The 21,085-nt window shown below is 44.4% G+C and overlaps 1 protein-coding gene across 1 annotated transcript in view; it reads left to right on the forward strand.

The window, feature by feature from the left end:
• Positions 1–6,307: 6,307 nt before the first annotated feature.
• Positions 6,308–21,085, forward strand: part of LOC134204012 (neurexin 1-like) — a gene marked incomplete at its 3' end in the record, with an annotated part of 80,381 nt that continues 65,603 nt past the window's right edge. The window contains exons 1-4 of the mRNA XM_062678851.1: positions 6,308–6,369; positions 6,434–6,582; positions 10,535–10,695; positions 10,822–10,848. Coding sequence (XP_062534835.1) covers positions 6,308–6,369; positions 6,434–6,582; positions 10,535–10,695; positions 10,822–10,848 — 399 coding nt within the window. The remainder of the gene's footprint in view (positions 6,370–6,433; positions 6,583–10,534; positions 10,696–10,821; positions 10,849–21,085) is intronic.

Here is a 21,085-nt window from a genome sequence, read left to right on the forward strand (position 1 = left end):
CGGAGGTAGTAGGCCAGCGTGCCATTGAAAAGCTTCTCTTGCTGCTCGCTGCGCAGTGCCGGAGGGAGCGTAGACATTGCAGATGGTTGTGTCTTGCACTCTCAGTGCGATCAGCCGGCTGTCCAAACTCTTCTCGACGTGGGTTACCTGGATGTGTTCCTTCACTGCAACAGCTGTGCCTCTTCTCGTGTGGTCTACATTCGCGAAAACAACATAGCCTGGCAAGGAAAGCTGTTCGTTCTCTACTTCCTGCAGACACACGATATCGAGACTTTGGCTACTGATGAAGGTTCGGAGTGCGTTCAGTTTCGTTTGGTTCGTGATAGTTCCGATGTTTATCGACGCGAGGTTGTAGGACGTGAGAGCCATTTATGGATTTTCGTTCTCGTCCCGCTCGTCGTCGCCGTCGTCGCATCGTTGTTTCTTACCCGGCGGGCGGCCTCGGCTTCGGCTACTTCTAGTCGATGTAGACGATTCGTCCGTATCGTTGCCGGCGGTTCGGCTTTGCGATCGCATCGCATTTGCAGGTTTTTTAAAAATGTCAACCAAGACCACTTCAGCGCTCTGTGGTTGTGTGCGTGACGATGAACTGCGTGCACTTTGTTTTTGCAACTGGCTGGGGGACACCGTACGTGTGATGCTCACGGTCGGTTGGCTTGTTGCTTGATTTAGTGAGCCACGCGGTTCGGTCTGATACGTCGGCTGTGGCAGCTCGGGGAAAGCATCTAGTGATGTTGGTGGTGGAACGACAGAGCGCTGGCCGACCGGTTTGGCGTTCGGTGGTTTCACACCGTTCGCCTTATTCGGTGGTTGTCGTGGCGTAGTTTGCTTCGCTACGTTTGCGTAGCTCTTTTGGACCAGCAGCTTCTTGTTCTGCACACAAGAAATGCCTGTGTGAGTCTGCTCTTTGCAGTGTTTGCAGGAAGAAATCTGTCCCTTGTACTGGATATACGCTTGTTGACTATCGATCGTGACCCACGAATCGATGTTGCGTTTGATCAGCATACGAGCCGACCAGATCCCGAGCGGAATTCCACCAAACTCAAATCCATCACCCCACGTCAATTCGCGCAGCGAGATCACTTCCCCGAACGCACTGAGGAACTCAACGATCTTCTCTTCGGAAACGTTTTCCGGCAAATCGTGCACCTTCACTTCAACACTTCCATCTTCCATGGTTATTCGCAACTTGTGCTTCTTCCCGCAATATCCACTTCATGTTTTCGTCGTATTCGTCCACGATTTTTGTGCGAGCGTCAGATCATTGACCTTGACGAACGCACATTGTTCACCGCGGTGGCACTGGAGTCTCACAACATCTTCTTTCTTCAACCCAAGAACTGTGCGACAAAAGCCATGCACCTTTTCGAAAGACGGCTTCACCGGGAAGCGCGAGTAGTCTATACGAAAAGTGTTTTCGCGCCTCATCGCAGTACACTAAAAGCGCGCGATGCGGCACGAGCGGACGAAAAATAAACCACCGGATTTAATTCGCTTGACTTTCGGAGAGCGCAATCGAAAACACGTCTGCTCGTCTCATAAGCTGAGCGGTAACTCTCATTCATAAATGGTACTAACTCGTTTTTAGCCGTTTTCAGTATTTGAGCCAAAGTTTTGGCTGCTTTGTTCTAATTATCGTTTGAAACGTCTCTGTCCTCTCTGTCCGTGACTTTTTTTGAAATGCCTTTCACTAAGCGGCTAAGCGGCCACTGTGACCGACTCACAGAGCATGAACTTTATCTGCTTAATATCTCGACTGTGGTTATTTTGGGTAGTGAGGCGCGGCCACGTTCCGAGACGTGAGTAGGACAAAACTGGATTATTAAAACTATAGAATATTTTAATAGAATTTCAGTGGCTTTCTGCAGATCCTCTCGAATTTCAAAAGATTTTTTCGGACATCCTCAGATGAGTTATAAAACTCCCTATTAAGACAGTTATTGGATGGTTTTAAGCAATTGTCGCCTACTGTTTTTCTCCGAATTTCGGACCTTTTTCTTTCTAACTTCTAAGATTTCATCCAAACGTAGGTATATTTGTGCTTCCTACAGATTCCCATAAACTCTTAGAATATATTTATATTTCTGCGATTGTTCTCCCATATTCTTGTTTAGTCTTTCAACTTTTGGAGACGAGCTCGGCAGTCTAGTGACTACCGCTTCTGCCTTATAGACAGGAGGTCTGGCAAAAACTACAACACATAATGACTACATATACTACATCACTTTTCTAAGTGAATCCTCGATCTATACTTCTGTTCACCTACCTTACCGCGTTAACGAAATTTCTTTTCTGTGGTATTGTGAGGATGTAGGGGTTTTCCTGGTATCTGGAGCAATCATTGACAAGTACACCTAGTCTTAGCCAAGTTAAGCTAAGCTACATCCTTGTTGAGATATTCAACTTTTGATTAATCACCTGTCAGTATGTCAATTCTTATAAAATTTCAGAAATTCTGTGATCCTCCCTGGACCAGCAGAAATAATTACGTACTTTCAAAAAATGTTCAAAAATTTTATGGAAGAACAGAAACTATTAGAAGCCTCAATACTTCTTGGAGAATCCCAATACATACTTGAGCACTTTTTGGAATGAAAAAAAAAATCCTCATAGACACTGAGAAGCCTTTCGAAATAGATTTATAATTAACAATCCCGGAAGCCTCCACGATTGTCAGTCCAACCGCTGATAAGCTTTCAAACCTCTGATTAGTTTCGGAACGTTTTAATGATATTTTTTTAGATCTTGAAATTGAAATAGTATTAATAGTATTTGATCTTTTATTTATTCATTTATCTTTCAGTAATCCATAGGGTATGTTCTTAGCAGAATCATGGGTAGGACAATGCTTCGACTGTCCTACCCAGGCATTTTCATGCATAGGACATGTCCTACTTGTCCCACCCACTCCCGGCGCCACTGTTGGGTACCCAAAAACGTCATGATTACGAAACTCAGTTTCATATTCATTTTAATTTTCATCTGGCCAACTTACTTTTACTACGTTTTAATGACTTTAGAATGTTCCACATCTTCCAACTTATCTTCATTTCACGTGATTTTTTTATGTTTTTCAGTAATACTCAGAACATTAATGTTAGTTTATCCTCTGATTTTATTCGTGTCATGCGGAATGGAGAGGAATGTTTCTTTTTGTTGGAGAATCAATGCAGATTATCCAGTGTGACCAAACTTCGAGGGATCTTTTCCGATATCAACCTTTGGAGAGCTTTCGGTGGAATGTTTCATCAGAACCAAAACGTATACGGCAGTGATTGCATGTTTGTGATCCTGCTCATAATGATGCAATTTTTACTAAATAAAACTTCCTTCCTTCCTTCCTTATGTAGGTACATTATAATGCATCATAATGTATACTGCTCGCCTGAGATTGCCTAGTTGATGAACGCACGGCATCAAACAACCGGTGGTAATGAAGGTCTGTTCGAAATGGGGGGATTAGATTTTTGTTTTAAATATTATCAAATGGTTTCAAAACGACTTTTCGGATTTTGGCCTCGGTTAGAAAAATCTTTCAATACGAACATCATGTATGTCTTTACATTGTTGTTGAAATCTCAATCGATAGTCGAAGAAGAGCATCTACAGCACTTAACTAAAAGCCAACCAGAATCCTATAAGCCATTAACAAAATGGATGTAAATGCCGAGGAAAAGATGAAGAACATTGCATCCATTACCTACATTACCACCGCACTATCAACCCCACCAAACACGCTTCCTGGTGGTGATTTCTCGCTCGGCATGCACGGTTTGATAAATAAACCCCGACGTTAATTACTGCACCTCATTCCGTCGACGAGCACCGCCGCACAGACTTCACATCGTAATGCAGCCCATTCCTGACAGGTTCAATTACAGTATGTGCCATAAAAAGTTCGAGGGATTTCCGTTGTCGATTTTGACATATATAAAATGGCCCTTTTCATCCAGTTTTCCGTCCCATCCTTTGTACACTCAGAAATAGAACAAACCATTGTTAGTATAGGATCAAATCTTTTTATATATAAACGAAACTTATACTTAGCCTAGTTTAAGAAGTATTCTATGCAAGATTACCATTTAATCTATTATAGAATTTTGCGAAACTATATTTCAAAAGTATATTTGCGGCTCTGAAATTTGCTGGCGGTTACGTTTTTTGTGCTATGTGCTTTTTTAAATAGGTGCTCAGATCTCTGTCTTTTCGACGCTACGGAAACTACGGAATCTTTAAGAATATGCAGAGTTATATACGGTGGAGTAGGAAACGAAAGTTTGATGGTAGGTTTTTGAATTAATTTTCCGATGAAAATAATGCTTATGTGGTTTTGATTTTAGTACCGATACGATTCCGGTGGCTCTTATGATAAAGAAAAATGCCAACATTTCAAAGATGGAATGCCGGCAATCATCCCGCTTTAGCAAAAAAAGGTATCGGCAAAATTTGAATTTGTTTTTCTGACGTCAGAATAAAGGAAATGTGTTCGGATCGAATAGCAGCACAAGCTGTTGTCCCACAAAATCTGATAAAAGCAAATTATCGTGATCCAGAATCAAACTTTGATCGCTCAACAGCTCAGTTTGGGTACGGCAGCTGCATCACGTGATCTGTATAGTCGGATAATTAGGTCAAGCAATAACAGCTCTGTTGTGCGTAAATGACGACCGTCAGATAGAGCCGGCAACAAAGTATGGATGCCTTGATGGATGCGCTTTCCAATCAGTTGGAAGAATTTGGCAAAGCGGGTAGCCTACCCGCAAACAATGTCCCACGTCCGCGGGGCAACTTTAGACATTGACATACTAGAGCAACCAGACAAGGACATCGGCAGTACTGCTCAATGCTCAGTATCGTTTGTTACATTATGCTTAAATTAAATGAAATGAATAAAATAAAAAGTTTGACAAAAATATTTTCCTGCTTTCGTTTGTAAACACTGAATAATTCTAATCAACATTATATAAACTCAACCAATACTATTTTCAATAGTTTCGCTTAATACTATTTCCATATACATGAAAGTTATACTAACCAAGTATAACTGGCACTTAAACGAAGCTGGGGTCAACCAGGCGAATAGCCGATTAGAATGACTTTTAATCTATTTAGTATAGATTTTTCTCAGAGTGTAGTTTTTTGGTACACCCTAAATGTAGAGAAAGGCAAAATTGTGTTACTAAAATCCAACTTTGCAAGAAATGTTGGAAAACTTTTCAACAAAGCCACGTGGAAAAGTTCTGATTACAACAGCCACATGGATTTACTTTTCATGTGGCACACATTGTTGAGTGGTGCCAAATTCGCCAAACAGCCGCGCCGAGCCGGGTACTGTTGTGGCGGTGAATCGTGACAGCATGAAATTAACTGGCGTGACGCGACTCGACGTCGATGCCAATGGTGTCGTCGTGGGGCTCAAGCCAACTAGGCAAACTGAATTCGATGAAATGTTTGGGGACATATTGGGAGAGCTTTGCATGGGGCGGCATCCAACAGTGCGCCGGGAGCGGCCTCAAAAGTACTTATACTGAACGCTTATACTTACTTCATCCACGAAATTAACCGGGGCCGGGCCGGGATCCGGCGTGTAGGTAGAACGACTAACGTTTTCACTCGGGGGCTCATTCTCCACTTCATTTCAAAGCCATTCGACGGTGAAATAGCGAAGGTCACGCCTGTGAGAGAATGTGAAATGATTAGGCATATGGTATTAGGAATAGGTACGTGTTTGTTTATGATTACAGCGGGTCACGAAGTCATGGGAACCTGAGTCGTACTGGTAATCGAAAAGTCACGATGGAATATAGTACTGCGAAAGCAACTGATTATTGAAACGATCAATTTAAAGACGATTGAATATAAAAAGAACTTAGCTTAGCTTAGGCCCGTGATTGTTCAAAATAAGTGAAATTACCCAATTAATCAACTGCCAGCAGCTTCAGTGGTTCAGCAGCATAATTTTCATCCGGGTTTGGATTTACTACACAGTTCCCCTTTTCGTATTCGGGCTATTCCTGCCTTTGACACCACAGATGACTGCCTGTTGCTCCCCCTCCCCGAACAGACGTTGATCGTCAGATTACTATGCTGCCGTAATCTGAAAAAGTTCATTTTTCTGTTAAAGAGCTCGATAAGTACAACTCGTTAACACCATTTTTTTGAAAATGGCGTATACGTCACTTTATCAGATTACGGTAGTATGGGCCTGATTCATTTTTTGCGGGTGCGACTAGAACGTTGTCTGCAGAAATCTGAACCAACATCTCCTCTGTAAGCTGATTAACATTTCACAACAATAATTGGAGATATGCAGGGAGAGATCGAAGGCTACGGCATCGTTCATCAACGGCTCCGACAGCATACAATCAGGTGAGAATAAAGAATGTGGAAGCGACAATTGGAAACCGTGATGACCCAACAAATCCCAATTCAGATCTCTAGTGCAACAGCATATGGTGCATTCGTCTCCAGTGCAACAGCTTTCAGTGCAGCAGCCCGCAGTCATCGGTGAAGCAGTATTCGATGCAGCAATGTATGATACTTCAGCCTTCAGTACAGCAGCTTCCAGTGCAGCAGCCTTCGGTACGGCAGCCTAAAGTGCAGCAAACTTCGGTGCAGCGGCTTTCGGTACCGCAGCCTCCAGTCACTAGAGCAGCGGGCCACAACACTCAGTGTAGCAGCCGCACGAGAGTTATTAATAAACTTTTTTTTTTTGCAGACGGTTAGAATGGAGAAGGGTCGTTTGGCCGAATACCGTTCGGCCGAATGCCAAATATACCATTTGGTCGGACAGACCATTAGGAAAGGGTCAATTAGCCGAATAGGACATTTCACCGAATAGAACATTTGGCCACATTGAACATTTCGCTGAATAAGACATTGTTCGGCCAAATGACCAATTCGGTCAAATGTCCTATTCAACCAAATGTCCTATTCGGCCAAATGTCATATTCGGTCAAATGTCCTATACGGCCAAATGTATCAGTCGAGATGCTCAAAGCTGACCCCATGACATCTGCTCAACTACTGCATCGTTTATTTCGTAATATCTGGGACACCCCAACTTTCCTGGTCGGCTGGATGCAAGGTATCTTAGTGAAGGTGTCCAGAAAGGGTGACCTGACTGTATGCGATATCTGGCGAGGCATTATGTTGCTGTGTACCGTTCTCAAAGTTCTATGCAAAGTTGTCCTAGCCCGGATTCAGGAGAAGATCGATGCGACTCTCCGGCGGCAGCAGGCCGGATTCCGTGCCGGAAGATCCTGTGTCGACCATATTGTTACGCTCCGTATCATTGTGGACTAGGTCCAGGACCGTATTCATACGGGAGCTTGGCAGAAGGAAGGTCGTGTGATATGTGCCATCACAAATATTGCCCTCCGCTCGCTTTCAAATCGACTTCTATAAAAAACATTATTCATGCCTGCCGTATCCTAACGGAACTATCAATTCTATACTTTCGCCTCTAATTCTATCATGAACATGTGCGTCTAAGTTTGGAAGATGATATTAGCATTTCCATATCATTGTTAATAGTTGAAATTGAGAGTATTGCTAAGCCGAGGCCTTTGACATACCTACCGTTGGACTCCACGGAATCGGAAGCTTTGACGCCGAGTAATTGTCTGTTTGGAACCTCTAGTGAAGCGATGCAAGCCATTGTCAACGTTAGCGGATCCACGGCAAACTGAGGGATACGTTGAGCGGAATCCAGCGTAAGCTCGATTAGTTCTGGGAACGTTTTTTGGTGGAGCACCTACTCGTTTAAAGGAGGCAACCGAAATGGTTCAAGTCGGCGATCTTGTCTTGGTCGTTGTCGGAGGAAGACGCAGTGAATGAGTACGAGGTTGGTTGAGGTTGCCAAAGTCTTAGAAGGAGCCGATGATCGAGTCCCTCAAGCAAGTGCTTGCAGACTATACAAGAAATCTTCAAGTGTCCTACGACAAGGCTCGACATAGATGTGCTAGGTGCTTCACCCTAATAAATAGAGGGAAGCACCGGGGAGAGATTGCTAACACAGGTACCGTCGAGTTGGTCGCCCTGTCGCAAACGGTTCTTCCGCTTGACTGAAAAGACGTCATCTCCTATTCTATCGAAGTCCTTCAATCGACGTCATCGCTGATAAGCTTCCATCAGAGAAAAACCATTACATTTTTCCAACGTGGATTTCTTGGAATTTACTCAACTAGTAGAAAGTGACTTTATCCCATCAATATTAATCTAGTTTCTTAGCATGATTACAAACTAGAGCAGGTAATAGGATTGAATTAAATCCAAAACTGGATTCTAACTAATTAAAACTACAACAACTTAACTATAACCTAGAAAAGCTGACAGTGAACAAAGGCTAACAATTAGAAGGGCCACTGAATTGCAATGAGAACATAACATAATTTACTTTTTTTTAAAAGATGTTTAATTTTTATACACATAGTCAAGTTTGCCATTTTAAGGTGTTTTTATGAGACATTGCGAAAAAAAGATTTCGCTGCCGGTGGGACTTGAACTCACGCTATTCCATTAAGTACACGTACGTATTACCAATTATACAACAGCTGCCCTTGCGAGAAGTTGTTCCATAACCAGCTAATAACGATGGGATATCTTAATTTACAGTTTGGAGAAAATACAAATTTGACTACAAAGCTAATGTGTCGCCTTCTGTTCTGTTACTGTCGCAACAACATGAAAAAAATGATAGTTTTTGAAAAAAACAAAATGAATAATTTAATATAATATATAATAATATTGTCATTGGCGTAACTACCTCGGATGCCTAGGGGGGGGGGGCTATAGTCCCTTTATATTTTTTCTCGAAATTGACCCTCTTTTTGAACATTTTAACATCTCATCAAGTTATCAGCGATAATGTGACAAATGCAGTCCAAACACCTAAGACAATTGTGGATCCATCACACTCATTCATATTATTCTCTTTTCTCAAGCACGTGCACGTGTCTCACAGTCTATATTTAATTGGGCTCGACTAGCGTCAGACAGTGGATATATTTGCATACTTCATAAATATTCTATCTATCTCAAATGAAAAAAATAGTGCAACTTTCCATGGATTCCGCCGAGAATCTTCCAAGAATTCTGATGAGAATCCTTTAGTGATCCTGACTGGAATGTTCCAGGGACTCCGACGGGAATCTCTAGATATTTCGACATGAATCCTTCAATAATACCGTTGGGAGCTAGGGATTATGAAGGGAATCCACCAGAGATTTCGGAGGGAATGTTTCAGGTATTTGAAGGGGAATATTCCAAGGATTTCGTCGAAAACCCTCCAGGAATTCCAATATGATGGTTCCAGGTATTTCATGAGCAATGTTCCAGGGATGAAGACGCATATCGTCGAAGGATTCCGAAGCAATCCGTCGAAGGACTTCGAAGCAAATCGTCGAGCGACTTCGAATTAATCCTTCAGTTATTTCGAAAAGAATCCTCCAGCGATCCCGAAGGGAATCCTCCAAGCATGTTGAAGCAAATCCGAGGGATTCCGATGCAAATCATCAAAGGATTTCGAAGCAAATCGTCGAATGGTTCCAAAAAATTCGTTAAGGGACTCTGAACAACATCTATGAGAAATTCTGAAGCAAACCGTCGATGTATTCCGAAACGGAACGTCGAATGATTCTGAAGCAATTCTTCGCGGGATTCCGAAGCTAATCGTCAGCCAGATTCCTTATCGTCTAGAGATCCTAACGCAGATCATTTGCAAAACGTCGAGAGACTCCGAATTAAATCTTCAAATCGCCGAAGGATTTTGATTTGTCAAGGAATTCCTAAACCAATCTTAAAACGAATCTGGAGATATTCCGGAACAAATCAACGAGAGGAGAGATTCTAAAGCAAATCCTCCATGGATTTTAAAGGGTATTTTTCACAGATTCCCAAGGGTATTGCTTAACAATACTGGAGAGAATCCAGTAGGAATTCTTCTGGATTACGATTGCAATACTTCGATGAATCCGAAAAGAATTCTTTAGAGATTGAAGTGAGAATTCTTCTCGGATTCTGATGAGAATCCTTCTCGGATGCTAATGGGAATCTTTCTCAGAATTCAGAAACAAGCTAATTTTTCTTCCACTCATTTCATTAAATATGATAGAATGAATATGAGAGATAACTCTTTAGTCTTCAAACTTTTTCGGTAATTCATTATGCTATATGTTGCTAACTAACTTATCAAATCCTAGGGGGGGCTAATTTTTTTCTAGGGAGGGCTAAGCCCCTCCTAGCCCCCCCCCTTATTTACGCCAATGAATATTGTCCACAGTTATTAGCGACAAGATTGTCATGCAAATTGTTGAGACCAAAAAGAATCTAAATGCATCCGACTTGAACTGATTCAATTCCTCGTATCTTATTGATTAGGTACGGAGCGAAAGGACTCACTCCGTCCCACTCCACTATTTTAGTCATGCGCAACATATGCAGCAATCACTATTAAGCCCTACTATAATTTTGACCAGTACCCATCTCACAAACTAAAATATTCCTACGTTTTATATTCCTTTTTTCACCATAGGACACGGAACGGACTACCTGAATTTGGCCCTCCGAGACGGTGGTGTTTCGCTGACGATGGGCCTCTCGAACGGCAAACAAGAGATGCATATCAAACCGGCTCGGGTTCGCTTCGATGATCACCAGTGGCACAAGGTCACTGTCCACCGACGGATTCAAGAGGTAACAAAAAAAAAGCGGAAATCCATATCTCTCTATTCGGTGAAACGTGAATAAAATAATGATTTCAATTTCATCCCCACGCTGCTGCTCTCCACGATTCCGGAACCCCCTTTTCGAAAAACGCAGATCTCATCAATAACCAGCTTCTGCCGGGTAAGTTTTTAGTGCAAAGTGCAAATTATCTCTTTTTCTAGCGTCGTACGCCTACTACAGGAGTGTGTCTATAGTGTCTACCTACGATCGAAGATGATGGCACGGTAGTTGAAACGGCAGATAATGAGTTCGTAGAATAGAAGGGCAGAAACTTTCCTTAATTGCAACGATGAGTTGTTTTACTGCATTCACTGCGGCATAGGTAGTTAGCTTTGCAGCTCAACGGGGAAAACTTTCAGCACGGAAAATGGTTTTCTGTTTGCTGCATTTGTTGAAGACGTGGCAATTACAGGAAAACTCGAACCTGATCACGGCATTTTATTTGTTAATGATGACTGTTGATTTATTAGACACGAACATATTAAATTGGAGATGTTCTAATCATGCATTAATATTTCATTCGATCACATAGGTCCGAAGTATTTTGCAAATTATGTAGGTACACTCCGGAAGCTAATTCTTATCAAAATAGGATTACATAGGATTACAATTCTTTGTCTATGTATATAATGTGATGATTAACTGGAAAAAATAAATTGTGGCGTAAGAGCTTTTCTAATTTTGGTCTAAATAACAAGAATAGCATTCCGAAGAATATATGTTGGATGTCTGTTCTCTGTGTTTGAACTTTGTCACAGCAGCTGTCGTTCGACACCGCATTATTTGCCGAATCATAAGTTATCCCCATTAATCTTACTCGCAGGACATAATTTATCCCATTCTCTTGGATCCCACGTCAGCATCTTTCTGTCGAACCTAACCACCGGAACAATGCCATCCCTATACCTGCCCTACCCCGTTCGGCATCCGTCCTCACATTGAAGCATCATCATTATTAAGTCCTCGTTGGCAGCAGAAGCAGCAGCAGCGATGGCAGGCAACTACTCACTCAACGAAAATAATGAGTAAACTTAATTCCAATTAGCGTCTCATTAATTGCAAACTTCTTCGTCGCAGAGCTATTACCGGGCCCAAGAGCTTGACCCCCCTGACACCCTTGAGGTTCTAACATCGCTGCTATCGTTAAGGATGGTGGAAAACACATATCTGTTACACACGTGTACTCTGCCGGAAAGGAAATAAAACTGATAGATGCTGTTTCGATGCTGACAGCGATGCTGATAGATGATGAATATCATCTATAATGCAACTCAAACCGGTTGGAGAAGAGTGGCTTCTTTATTAGAAATTTGATATTTGACATCAGATCATCTAAAACAGTTCTGTGCTTATGCTCAGTGAAGTAGTAAAGCATTGTTGATTGTCCTTCAATTATCATAAATATTTATCTATTTACTTGTCTTCAAACTAATTGTACAGACAAATACTACTAGCTAACTATGCTACTTTTAAACATACACGTGGTCATATTATAATCAAAATAAACGCCGTCCACAAGTATCAAATGGGTTGGTTTGTCCAAAAACGGTGCGGTATGCTGGCAGACGTTGGAAATCTGTATGTCGGGTTGATCTAGCAGGAACGTTGATGTTGACATTACTTAGCAGGGTTGGATAGTCAATGTTGTGGGACAGAGTATCGAACATGACTATGAACAACCGTTGCTAGCCAGAGATGACAAATGAATTAATCCACAGCTATGCTCATAATGGGGGATGCGGGCGAGGTCATTCCACGGTAGTCGACGAAGCGCAAATCGAATGAAATTTCGCTGAATTCATTCGATCCGATTACTCTGCACTACATGATAAGGAGCCCCCACAAGGACAGCGTATTCCAGTGTACTGCAGACCCGGACACAGTAGAAAGTTTTCGAGCAGTATTATATGGCAGCAAAATAAAATTTCCATTAAAAATTAGAAATTTTCCATAAATAATTAGGAAATTGCCAATAAAGAGAGTAGAGAGAGGGTATGGGTATGAGCAATAAATAAATATAAAATTTCCACAAATAAAACAAAATTTCCATAAACAATTAAGAATTTTCCACAAAACAAAAATAAATATGCAAAAGCAAAATAGCAAATTATAAAAGAATAATTTTCCATAAATAAATTAAAAATTTTCCACGAAATAATCAATAAAGAGCAATAAAAAATAAGAAACGGTGCTTACCCTTGTGACACTGGCGGCAGACATATTATAATCGAAGACAGACGAACTTCTCGATCTCCTGAGCGATATTACGTTGCATTTTTTGACGTTGATTTCCATTCCATTGCACCGTGTACCAGTTTATCAAGGTGTCGATGTTAGCTTGAAGGGCACAGTATTCTACTAAAGACACATTCCAGCGGAACGCGACACCATGGGGAGCCGACTTTCAGCGAGAAATTAGGTCTGCACTTGAAAATTAGCTTCGGGACATAAAATTTAACAGGTATGAAATTATCCGTCCATGGCTTAAGCGTTGTGAGATATCGTAAAGGAGGCGAATGTCCCCGGTTGCGGCGGCTCTCTCTCATTCGTCGGCCAGAGAGTCTGCCCACGCTCGCTTATCCCGTCGACATGAGCGTTTTAATTCCTTCTCAAGAGCCGGGTATCGTTGACGGGCTAAGACTTTGGCTCCTCTGGTTCTCGATCGCTCTATCGCGACTTTGGCTTCTTTTCGCTCCTCTATCTTTCTCCAGGTCTCATCGGTGATCCATTGTTTTCTCTGGGTGCGTAGTTCGCCCAGATTGTTCTCGCTGGTTGCGATGAAGGCATTCTTGATGGCGGTCCATTGGTCTTCCACGCTGCCACCTTCCGGAATATCTGCAGCACGCGTCTCCAGTTCTTCAACGAAGGACCGTTTCACCGTGGCATCTTCCAGTCGGCGTGTGTTGAATCGTCGTCCAACTCTTTCCTCCTGCCGACGAATCCGCGCAATGCGCAGGCGTATTTCGCCGATGAGAAGGTGATGATCAGATGCGATATCGGCACTACGTTTATTCCGTACATCAAGAAGGCTCCGTTTCCATTTTCGGCTGATGCAGATGTGGTCGATTTGATTTTCTGTAAAGCCGTCACGGGAGTCTCACGTCCCATAATGCGCTCATGAATCGAGTTGTCGGATCCGATCTTCGCATTGAAGTCTCCCAAACAGATCTTGATATCACCCTTCGGAATTCTATCTACGACGGCATTGAGTTGACTGTAGAAGTTCTCTTTGTCTTGCAGATCGACAGCATCGGTTGGCGCATAACATTGGATTATAGTAAGGTTTCGGACCCGTGTTCTAAATCTGGCAACGATTATCCTTTCACTTATAGGTTCCCACTTCATAAGCGCAGAGTGTGCCTGAGCGCTTAGTAGGAAGCCAACTCCGCGATGCCGGGGAGCGTGTTCACCTCGTAAACCAGAGTACAGCAGAACTTGTCCCGACGGCGTTCTGTGTTCTCCAAAGTTTGGCCAACGGACTTCACTCAGTCCCAGGATCTCAAGCTTCATGCGGCGTGCCTCATTGGCAAGTTGTGTAGATTTACCCTGCTGGGCTAGGGTTAAAACGCTCCATGTTCCTATTCGTGTCCGTTGTTTCGCGCTAAGAGTCGTCGCCGTAAAATCAGTCCGTATTCTTTCATTATCGGATTCTCGAACAAATTGATGTTTCGGGAACAGTAGGTTGTTGGCCCAAGGTTCCCTATCCATCGGAATGGGGCTGCCACCTTAGGTATAGCTTCCGGGGAATAGCATTTCATACTCAGCCGCTGGATGCCAGAACAGACGCTGTTGGAGCCGCACCTCCTTGGTGGACAGACGCTCGATCAGTCGGGTCAAATTTGTTTAAAGTCCCACCCAACACCAGGACTAGGCTAGCGCGCTTTGAGCGGCACACGGTCGCTTTGATAGGGCTTGTTTGGGGACACACGCAGCTTTTTATAGAAGTTCAACAGAGCCCACTGTCGAACCCCATCACATCCTAGGCAGACCCCACAGGACGCATCCTCTCACTCTAGCTGATGTCAGAAGGACAACAGTGCCCAGGCTGCACTACCAGCTAAGTACGCAACCCTTAGCTGGCGGTCAATTGTCATCGGAAGACCCGTGGAAGCGTGAGTATTGGAACTTGTGAGGACCAGAGCTATGTTAGGCGCCCCTTCCCGGATGTCAACTCACCATTTCACAGCCCAACAACTTCTTACACCAACTTCTTACGGCCAACGACACTTTCGTCAAATGACCCTTTCGGCCAAACGACCCTTTCGGCCAAACGACCCATTCGGCCAAATGACTTTCAGGCTAATGGTCTGTTCGGCCAAATGGATAAATATAACGCGATTTATTTCGTAACGCGACACCATCGCTGAATTGCACTTTTTCGCGTTTTGCACTGGTATGTGGTTTGAAGTCTCAATTTGTTTTTATTTATTGAACGGCTACTCAGTCTTGCAATTATTAAAACGAGTTTTTTACTTACCCGACGTTTCGACACGGGGATTGTGTCAGTAGTCAGAAACCCCTCCCCCTTCTGGAAAGGGAGACTCCCATACAAATGTAACAGAAATTTCTGCATAACTCGAGATCTAATCAGAGAATAAACCAATTCCAGGCGAAACGAAGTTCGTCGGGTCTGCTAGTATTACATAATTAAAACCAGAAACGCAAACGTGTGCATCGTTTTGTTACAGAATGGACTTCTGTTGTATTATTGTTTGTTAAACAAGATTTTCTCAGAAATAGTTATTCATGCAACTGTTTTCTCAAAATTTCCAAAAAGTAGGACATTTTACTGCAAAAGGAGGACATCTAGTTTCTAATAAAAAAGGAGGACATTTCCTCCTTTAGGATACCATATGGTCACCGTAACTGAAGGATTTCTCCGGACATTCTTCAAAGAATTCCTCTGGATATTCCTCCATAAATTCAACCAGATATTCCTCCCAGAATTCCCCTAGATATTCCTCCAAGAACTCCTCCAGACAGTCCTCCAGGAATTTCTCCGGATATTTCTCCAGGAGTTCCAACGAATGTTCATCCGGATATTCCTCCAGGATTTCGTCAAGATATTTCTCTGGATATTCCTCCAGGAATGCCTCCGGATATTCTTCCCGTAATTCCTCAGGAAATTCCTCCAGGAATTCGTCCAGATAGTCTGCCAGGAATTCCTCTCGGTGTTCCTCCGGAAATTCGTCTAGATATTCCTCCAGACATTCGTCCAGATATTCCTCCAAGAACTCCTCCGAATATTCCTACAGGAATATGTCAATACATTACTCCAGGAATTCGTCAAGATATTCTTCCAATAATTCCTCTGAAAATTCATCAAAGAATTATTCTGGATATTCCACCAGAAAATCATCCAGATATTACCCAAGAAATTCCGCCAAATATTCCTCCAGGAATTCTTCCGGTTATTTCACTAGAAATTCATCCGGATATTCCTCCAGGAATTCCTCTAAATATTCCTCCGGATATTCCTCAAGGATTTTGTCCAGATATTACTCAAGGAATTTCTCCGGATATTCATCCAGGAATTCTTCCGGACATTCCACCATAAATTCATCCGGATATTCCTCCAGATATTCCTCCAGTAGGGTGGCTCAAATTAGTATGGGAACAACTTTTTTCATTTTTTTTTATGGGCCTTCTTATTCAGTTTTATTTGATGCCCTTATGCTCTGGACAAAATTTCAGCCAAATTGGTCAACGTTTGGGCGGTGCTAAACTCGTTGGAAGTTAATATGCAAAAATGTATGCAGAAACATCCAAAAACAGTGAATTGCAGTTGGACGGCACAACTTACGATGAAGAACTATGATACTCATTCAGATCTTGAAGAATTTAATACAGAATGTTATGCAGAAAACCGCGAGAAGATTAAAGTTTGCCCGGCTAAGTTATTAGCATTTCTCTGAAGTGGGTTTTGAGCAAATTTCGTTTCTTTTATCTTTGAAAAGAAATAAATTCACCCCTCTCCAGTAAAATGCTAATATCTTTGCCTAATAAACTCTTATCTTCTCGCGGTTTTCAGCATAACATTCTGTATTTAATTCTACATGAACTGAATGAGTATCATGGTTCTTGATCGTAAATTGTGCCGTCCAACTGCAAATCATTTTGATAAGAAAATTATTTTGAGCTTTTTAGTGGAAGTGGTGGAATTCAATGGGATGGTATAAACTCGTCTTAGGACAAGTGCAAATCACTGTTTTTGGATGTTTCTGCATACATTTTTCCATATAAACTTCCAACGAGTTTAGCACCGCCCAAACGTTAACCGATTTGGCTGAAATTTTGTCCAGAGCATCAGGGCATCAAATAGAACCGAATAAGAGGGCGGCCCATCAAAAAATTGAAAAAGTGTTTTTTGAGCCACTCTAACCTCCAGGGATTCGTCAAGATATTCCTCCAGGATTTCCTCAGGATGTTCCTCCAGGAATTCCTTCGGATATTCCTCCCGAAGATTGTCCAGATATTATTCTAGGAATTTCTCCGGATTTTTCTACAAGAGTTCCTCCGGGTATTCCTCCAGGAATTCTTCCCGATATTCCCCAAGAAATTTGTCCAGATATTACTGCAGGACTTTCTCCGGATATTTCTCCAAGAATTCCTCCGGGTATTCCTCCAGGAGTGCTTCAAATAATCCTGCAGGAATTCGAGCGGATATTCATCCAGGAATGCTTCCGGATATTCCACCAGAAATGGAGTTTCCGGTCCCTCCTTAGCCGTGCGGTAAGACGCACGGCTACAAAGCAAGACCATGCTGAGGGTGGCTGGGTTCGATTCCTGGTGCCGGTCTAGGCAATTTTCGGATTGGAAATTGTCTCGATTTCCCTGGGCATAAAAGTATCATCGTGCTAGCCTCATGATATACGAATGCAAAAATGGTAACCTGGCTTAGAAACCTCGCAGTTAATAACTGTGGAGTGCTTAATGAACACTAAGCTGCGAGGCGGCTCTGTCCCAGTGTGGGGATGTGATGCCAATAAGAAGAAGGATGTTTCGGATGTTTCTCCAGGAATTCGTCCAGATATTCCTTCAGGTTTCTGTATAGATATTCCTCCCGGAATTTCTCTTGATATTTCTCGAATAATTCCTCCAGGAGTTCCTAAGAATATTTTTCCAGGCATTCATCCGGATATACCTCCAAGAAATTGTCCATGTAATAGTCCTGAAATCTCTCCAGATGTTTCTCCAGTAATTCCTCTGGATATTCCTCCAGGAGTTCCTCCGGACAATCCTCCAGGAATTCTTCTGGATATTCCACTAGAAGTCGTCCAGATATCTTCCAGCTTCCAAGCCTCCTGAAACTAGGATCACGACATACGTGTCTCTTGCTAGGGAGTAGGTTCGTCTTGAAAGAAGGCTTCCGCGCCTCTTGCAAGAAGGCTTCCGAGCCTCTTGCAAGAAGGCTTCCGAGCCTCTTGCAAGAAGGCTTCCGAGCCTCTTGAAAGGAGGTTTCCGAGCCTCTTGAAAGGAGGCTTCCGAGCCTCTTGAAAGGAGGCTTCCGAGCCTCTTGAAAGGAGGCTTCCGAGCCTCTTGAAAGGAGGCTTGAGCCTCTTGAAAGGGAGGCTTCCAGGCCTCTTGAAAGGAGGCTTCCTGAGGCCTCTTGAAAGGAGGCTTCGAGGCCTCTTGAAAGGAGGCTGAGCCTCTTGAAAGGAGGCTTCCAGGCCTCTTGAAAGGGAGGCTTCCAAGCCTCTTGAAAGGAGGCTTCCTGAGCCTCTTGAAAGGAGGCTCTGAGCCTCTTGAAAGGAGGCCTGAGGCCTCTTGAAAGGATGCTTCTGAGCCTCTTGAAGGAGGCTCTGAGCCTCTTGAAAGGAGGCTTCCTGAGCTCTTGAAAGGTGGCTTCTGAGCCTCTTGAAAGGAGGCTTGAGGCCTCTTGAAAGGAGGCTTCGAGCCTCTTGAAAGGAGGCTTCTGAGCCTCTTGAAGGAGGCTTGAGCCTCTTGAAGGAGGCTCTGAGCCTCTTGAAAGGAGGCTGAGCCTCTTGAAAGGAGGCTTCCTGAGCTCTTGAAAGGAGGCCTGAGCCTCTTGAAAGGAGGCTTCGAGCCTCTTGAAAGGGAGGCTTCCAGGCCTCTTGAAGGGAGGCCTGAGCCTCTTGAAGGAGGCCTGAGCCTCTTGAAGGAGGCTTCCTGAGCCTCTTGAAAGGGGAGGCTCTGAGCCTCTTGAAAGGAGGCTGAGCCTCTTGAAAGGAGGCTTCTGAGCCCTCTTGAAGGAGGCTTCCTGAGCCTCTTGAAAGGGAGGCCTGAGCCTCTTGGAAAGGAGGCTTCTGAGCCTCTTGAAAGGAGGCCTGAGGCCTCTTGAAAGGAGGCTGGAGCCTCTTGAAGGAGGCTCTGAGCCTCTTGAAAGGAGGCTTCCGGAGCCTCTTGAAAGGAGGCTCTGAGCCTCTTGAAAGGGAGGCTTCCTGAGCCTCTTGAAAGGAGGCCTGAGCCTCTTGAAGGAGGCCGAGCCTCTTGAAGGAGGCTTCTGAGCCTCTTGAAGGAGGCTTCTGGAGGCCTCTTGAAAGGAGGCTTCCTGAGCCTCTTGAAAGGAGGCTCTGAGCCTCTTGAAAGGAGGCTTCTGAGCCTCTTGAAAGGAGGCTTCGAGCCTCTTGAAAGGAGGCTTCCTGAGCCTCTTGAAAGGAGGCTTCCTGAGCCTCTTGAAAGGAGGCTGAGGCCTCTTGAAAGGAGGCTTCTGAGCCTCTTGAAAGGAGGCTTCCTGAGCCTCTTGAAAGGAGGCTTCTGAGGCCTCTTGAAAGGAGGCTTCCGAGCCTCTTGAAAGGAGGCTTCCTGAGCCTCTTGAAAGGAGGCCTGAGCCTCTTGAAAGGAGGCCTGAGCCTCTTGAAGGAGGCTTTGAGCCTCTTGAAAGTGCTGGAGCCTCTTGAAAGGAGGCTTCCGAGGCCTCTTGAAAGGAGGCTTCCGGGCCTCTTGAAAGGAGGCTTGAGCCTCTTGAAAGGAGGCTGAGCCTCTTGAAAGGAGGCTTCTGGGCCTCTTGAAAGGAGGCTTGAGCCTCTTGAAAGGAGGCTTCTGAGCCTCTTGAAAGGAGGCTGGAGCCTCTTGAAAGGAGGCTTCTGAGCCTCTTGAAAGGAGGCTTCTGAGCCTCTTGAAAGGAGGCCTGAGCCTCTTGAAAGGAGGCTGAGGCCCTCTTGAAAGGAGGCTTCCGGAGCCTCTTGAAAGGAGGCTTCCTGAGCCTCTTGAAAGGAGGCTGGAGCCTCTTGAAAGGAGGCCTGAGCCTCTTGAAAGGAGGCTGAGGCCTCTTGAAGGAGGCCTGAGCCTCTTGAAGGAGGCCTGAGCCTCTTGAAGGAGGCTTCTGAGCCTCTTGAAGGAGGCTTCTGAGCCTCTTGAAAGGAGGCTTGAGCCTCTTGAAAGGAGGCTTCTGAGCCTCTTGAAAGGAGGCTTCCTGAGCCTCTTGAAGGAGGCTTCTGAGCCTCTTGAAAGGAGGCCTGAGGCCTCTTGAAAGGAGGCTTCTGAGCCTCTTGAAGGAGGCTGAGCCTCTTGAAAGGAGGCCTGAGCCTCTTGAAGGAGGCTTCTGAGCCTCTTGAAGGAGGCTTGAGCCTCTTGAAAGGAGGCCTGAGCCTCTTGAAAGGAGGCTTCTGAGCCTCTTGAAGGAGGCTTCTGAGCCTCTTGAAGGAGGCTCTGAGCCTCTTGAAAGGAGGCTTCTGAGCCTCTTGAAAGGAGGCTTCCTGAGGCCTCTTGAAAGGAGGCTTCCTGAGCCTCTTGAAAGGAGGCTCTGAGGCCTCTTGAAAGGAGGCTCTGAGCCTCTTGAAGGAGGCCTGAGCCTCTTGAAGGAGGCTTCTGAGCCTCTTGAAAGGAGGCCTGAGCCTCTTGAAAGGAGGCTTCCTGAGCCTCTTGAAAGGGAGGCTTCTGAGCCTCTTGAAGGAGGCTCTGAGGCCTCTTGAAAGGAGGCTTCCGAGCCTCTTGAAGGAGGCTTCTGAGCCTCTCTTGAAAGGAGGCTCTGAGGCCTCTTGAAAGGAGGCTCTGAGCCTCTTGAAAGGAGGCCTGAGCCTCTTGAAGGAGGCTCTGGAGCCTCTTGAAAGGAGGCTTCTGAGCCTCTTGAAGGAGGCCTGAGCCTCTTGAAAGGAGGCTTCTGAGGCCTCTTGAAAGGAGGCTTGAGCCTCTTGAAGGAGGCCTGAGCCTCTTGAAAGGAGGCTGAGCCTCTTGAAAGGGAGGCTTCCTGAGCCTCTTGAAAGGAGGCCTGAGGCCTCTTGAAAGGAGGCTTCTGAGCCTCTTGAAAGGGAGGCCTGAGCGTCTTGAAAGGAGGCTTGAGGCCTCTTGAAAGGAGGCTTCTGAGCCTCTTGAAAGGAGGCTCTGAGCCTCTTGAAAGGAGGCTTCTGAGCCTCTTGAAAGGAGGCTTCTGAGCCTCTTGAAAGGAGGCTTGAGC

This window comes from Armigeres subalbatus, unplaced genomic scaffold, assembly GCF_024139115.2.
Source record: "Armigeres subalbatus isolate Guangzhou_Male unplaced genomic scaffold, GZ_Asu_2 Contig330, whole genome shotgun sequence".
Lineage (NCBI taxonomy): Eukaryota > Metazoa > Arthropoda > Insecta > Diptera > Culicidae > Armigeres > Armigeres subalbatus.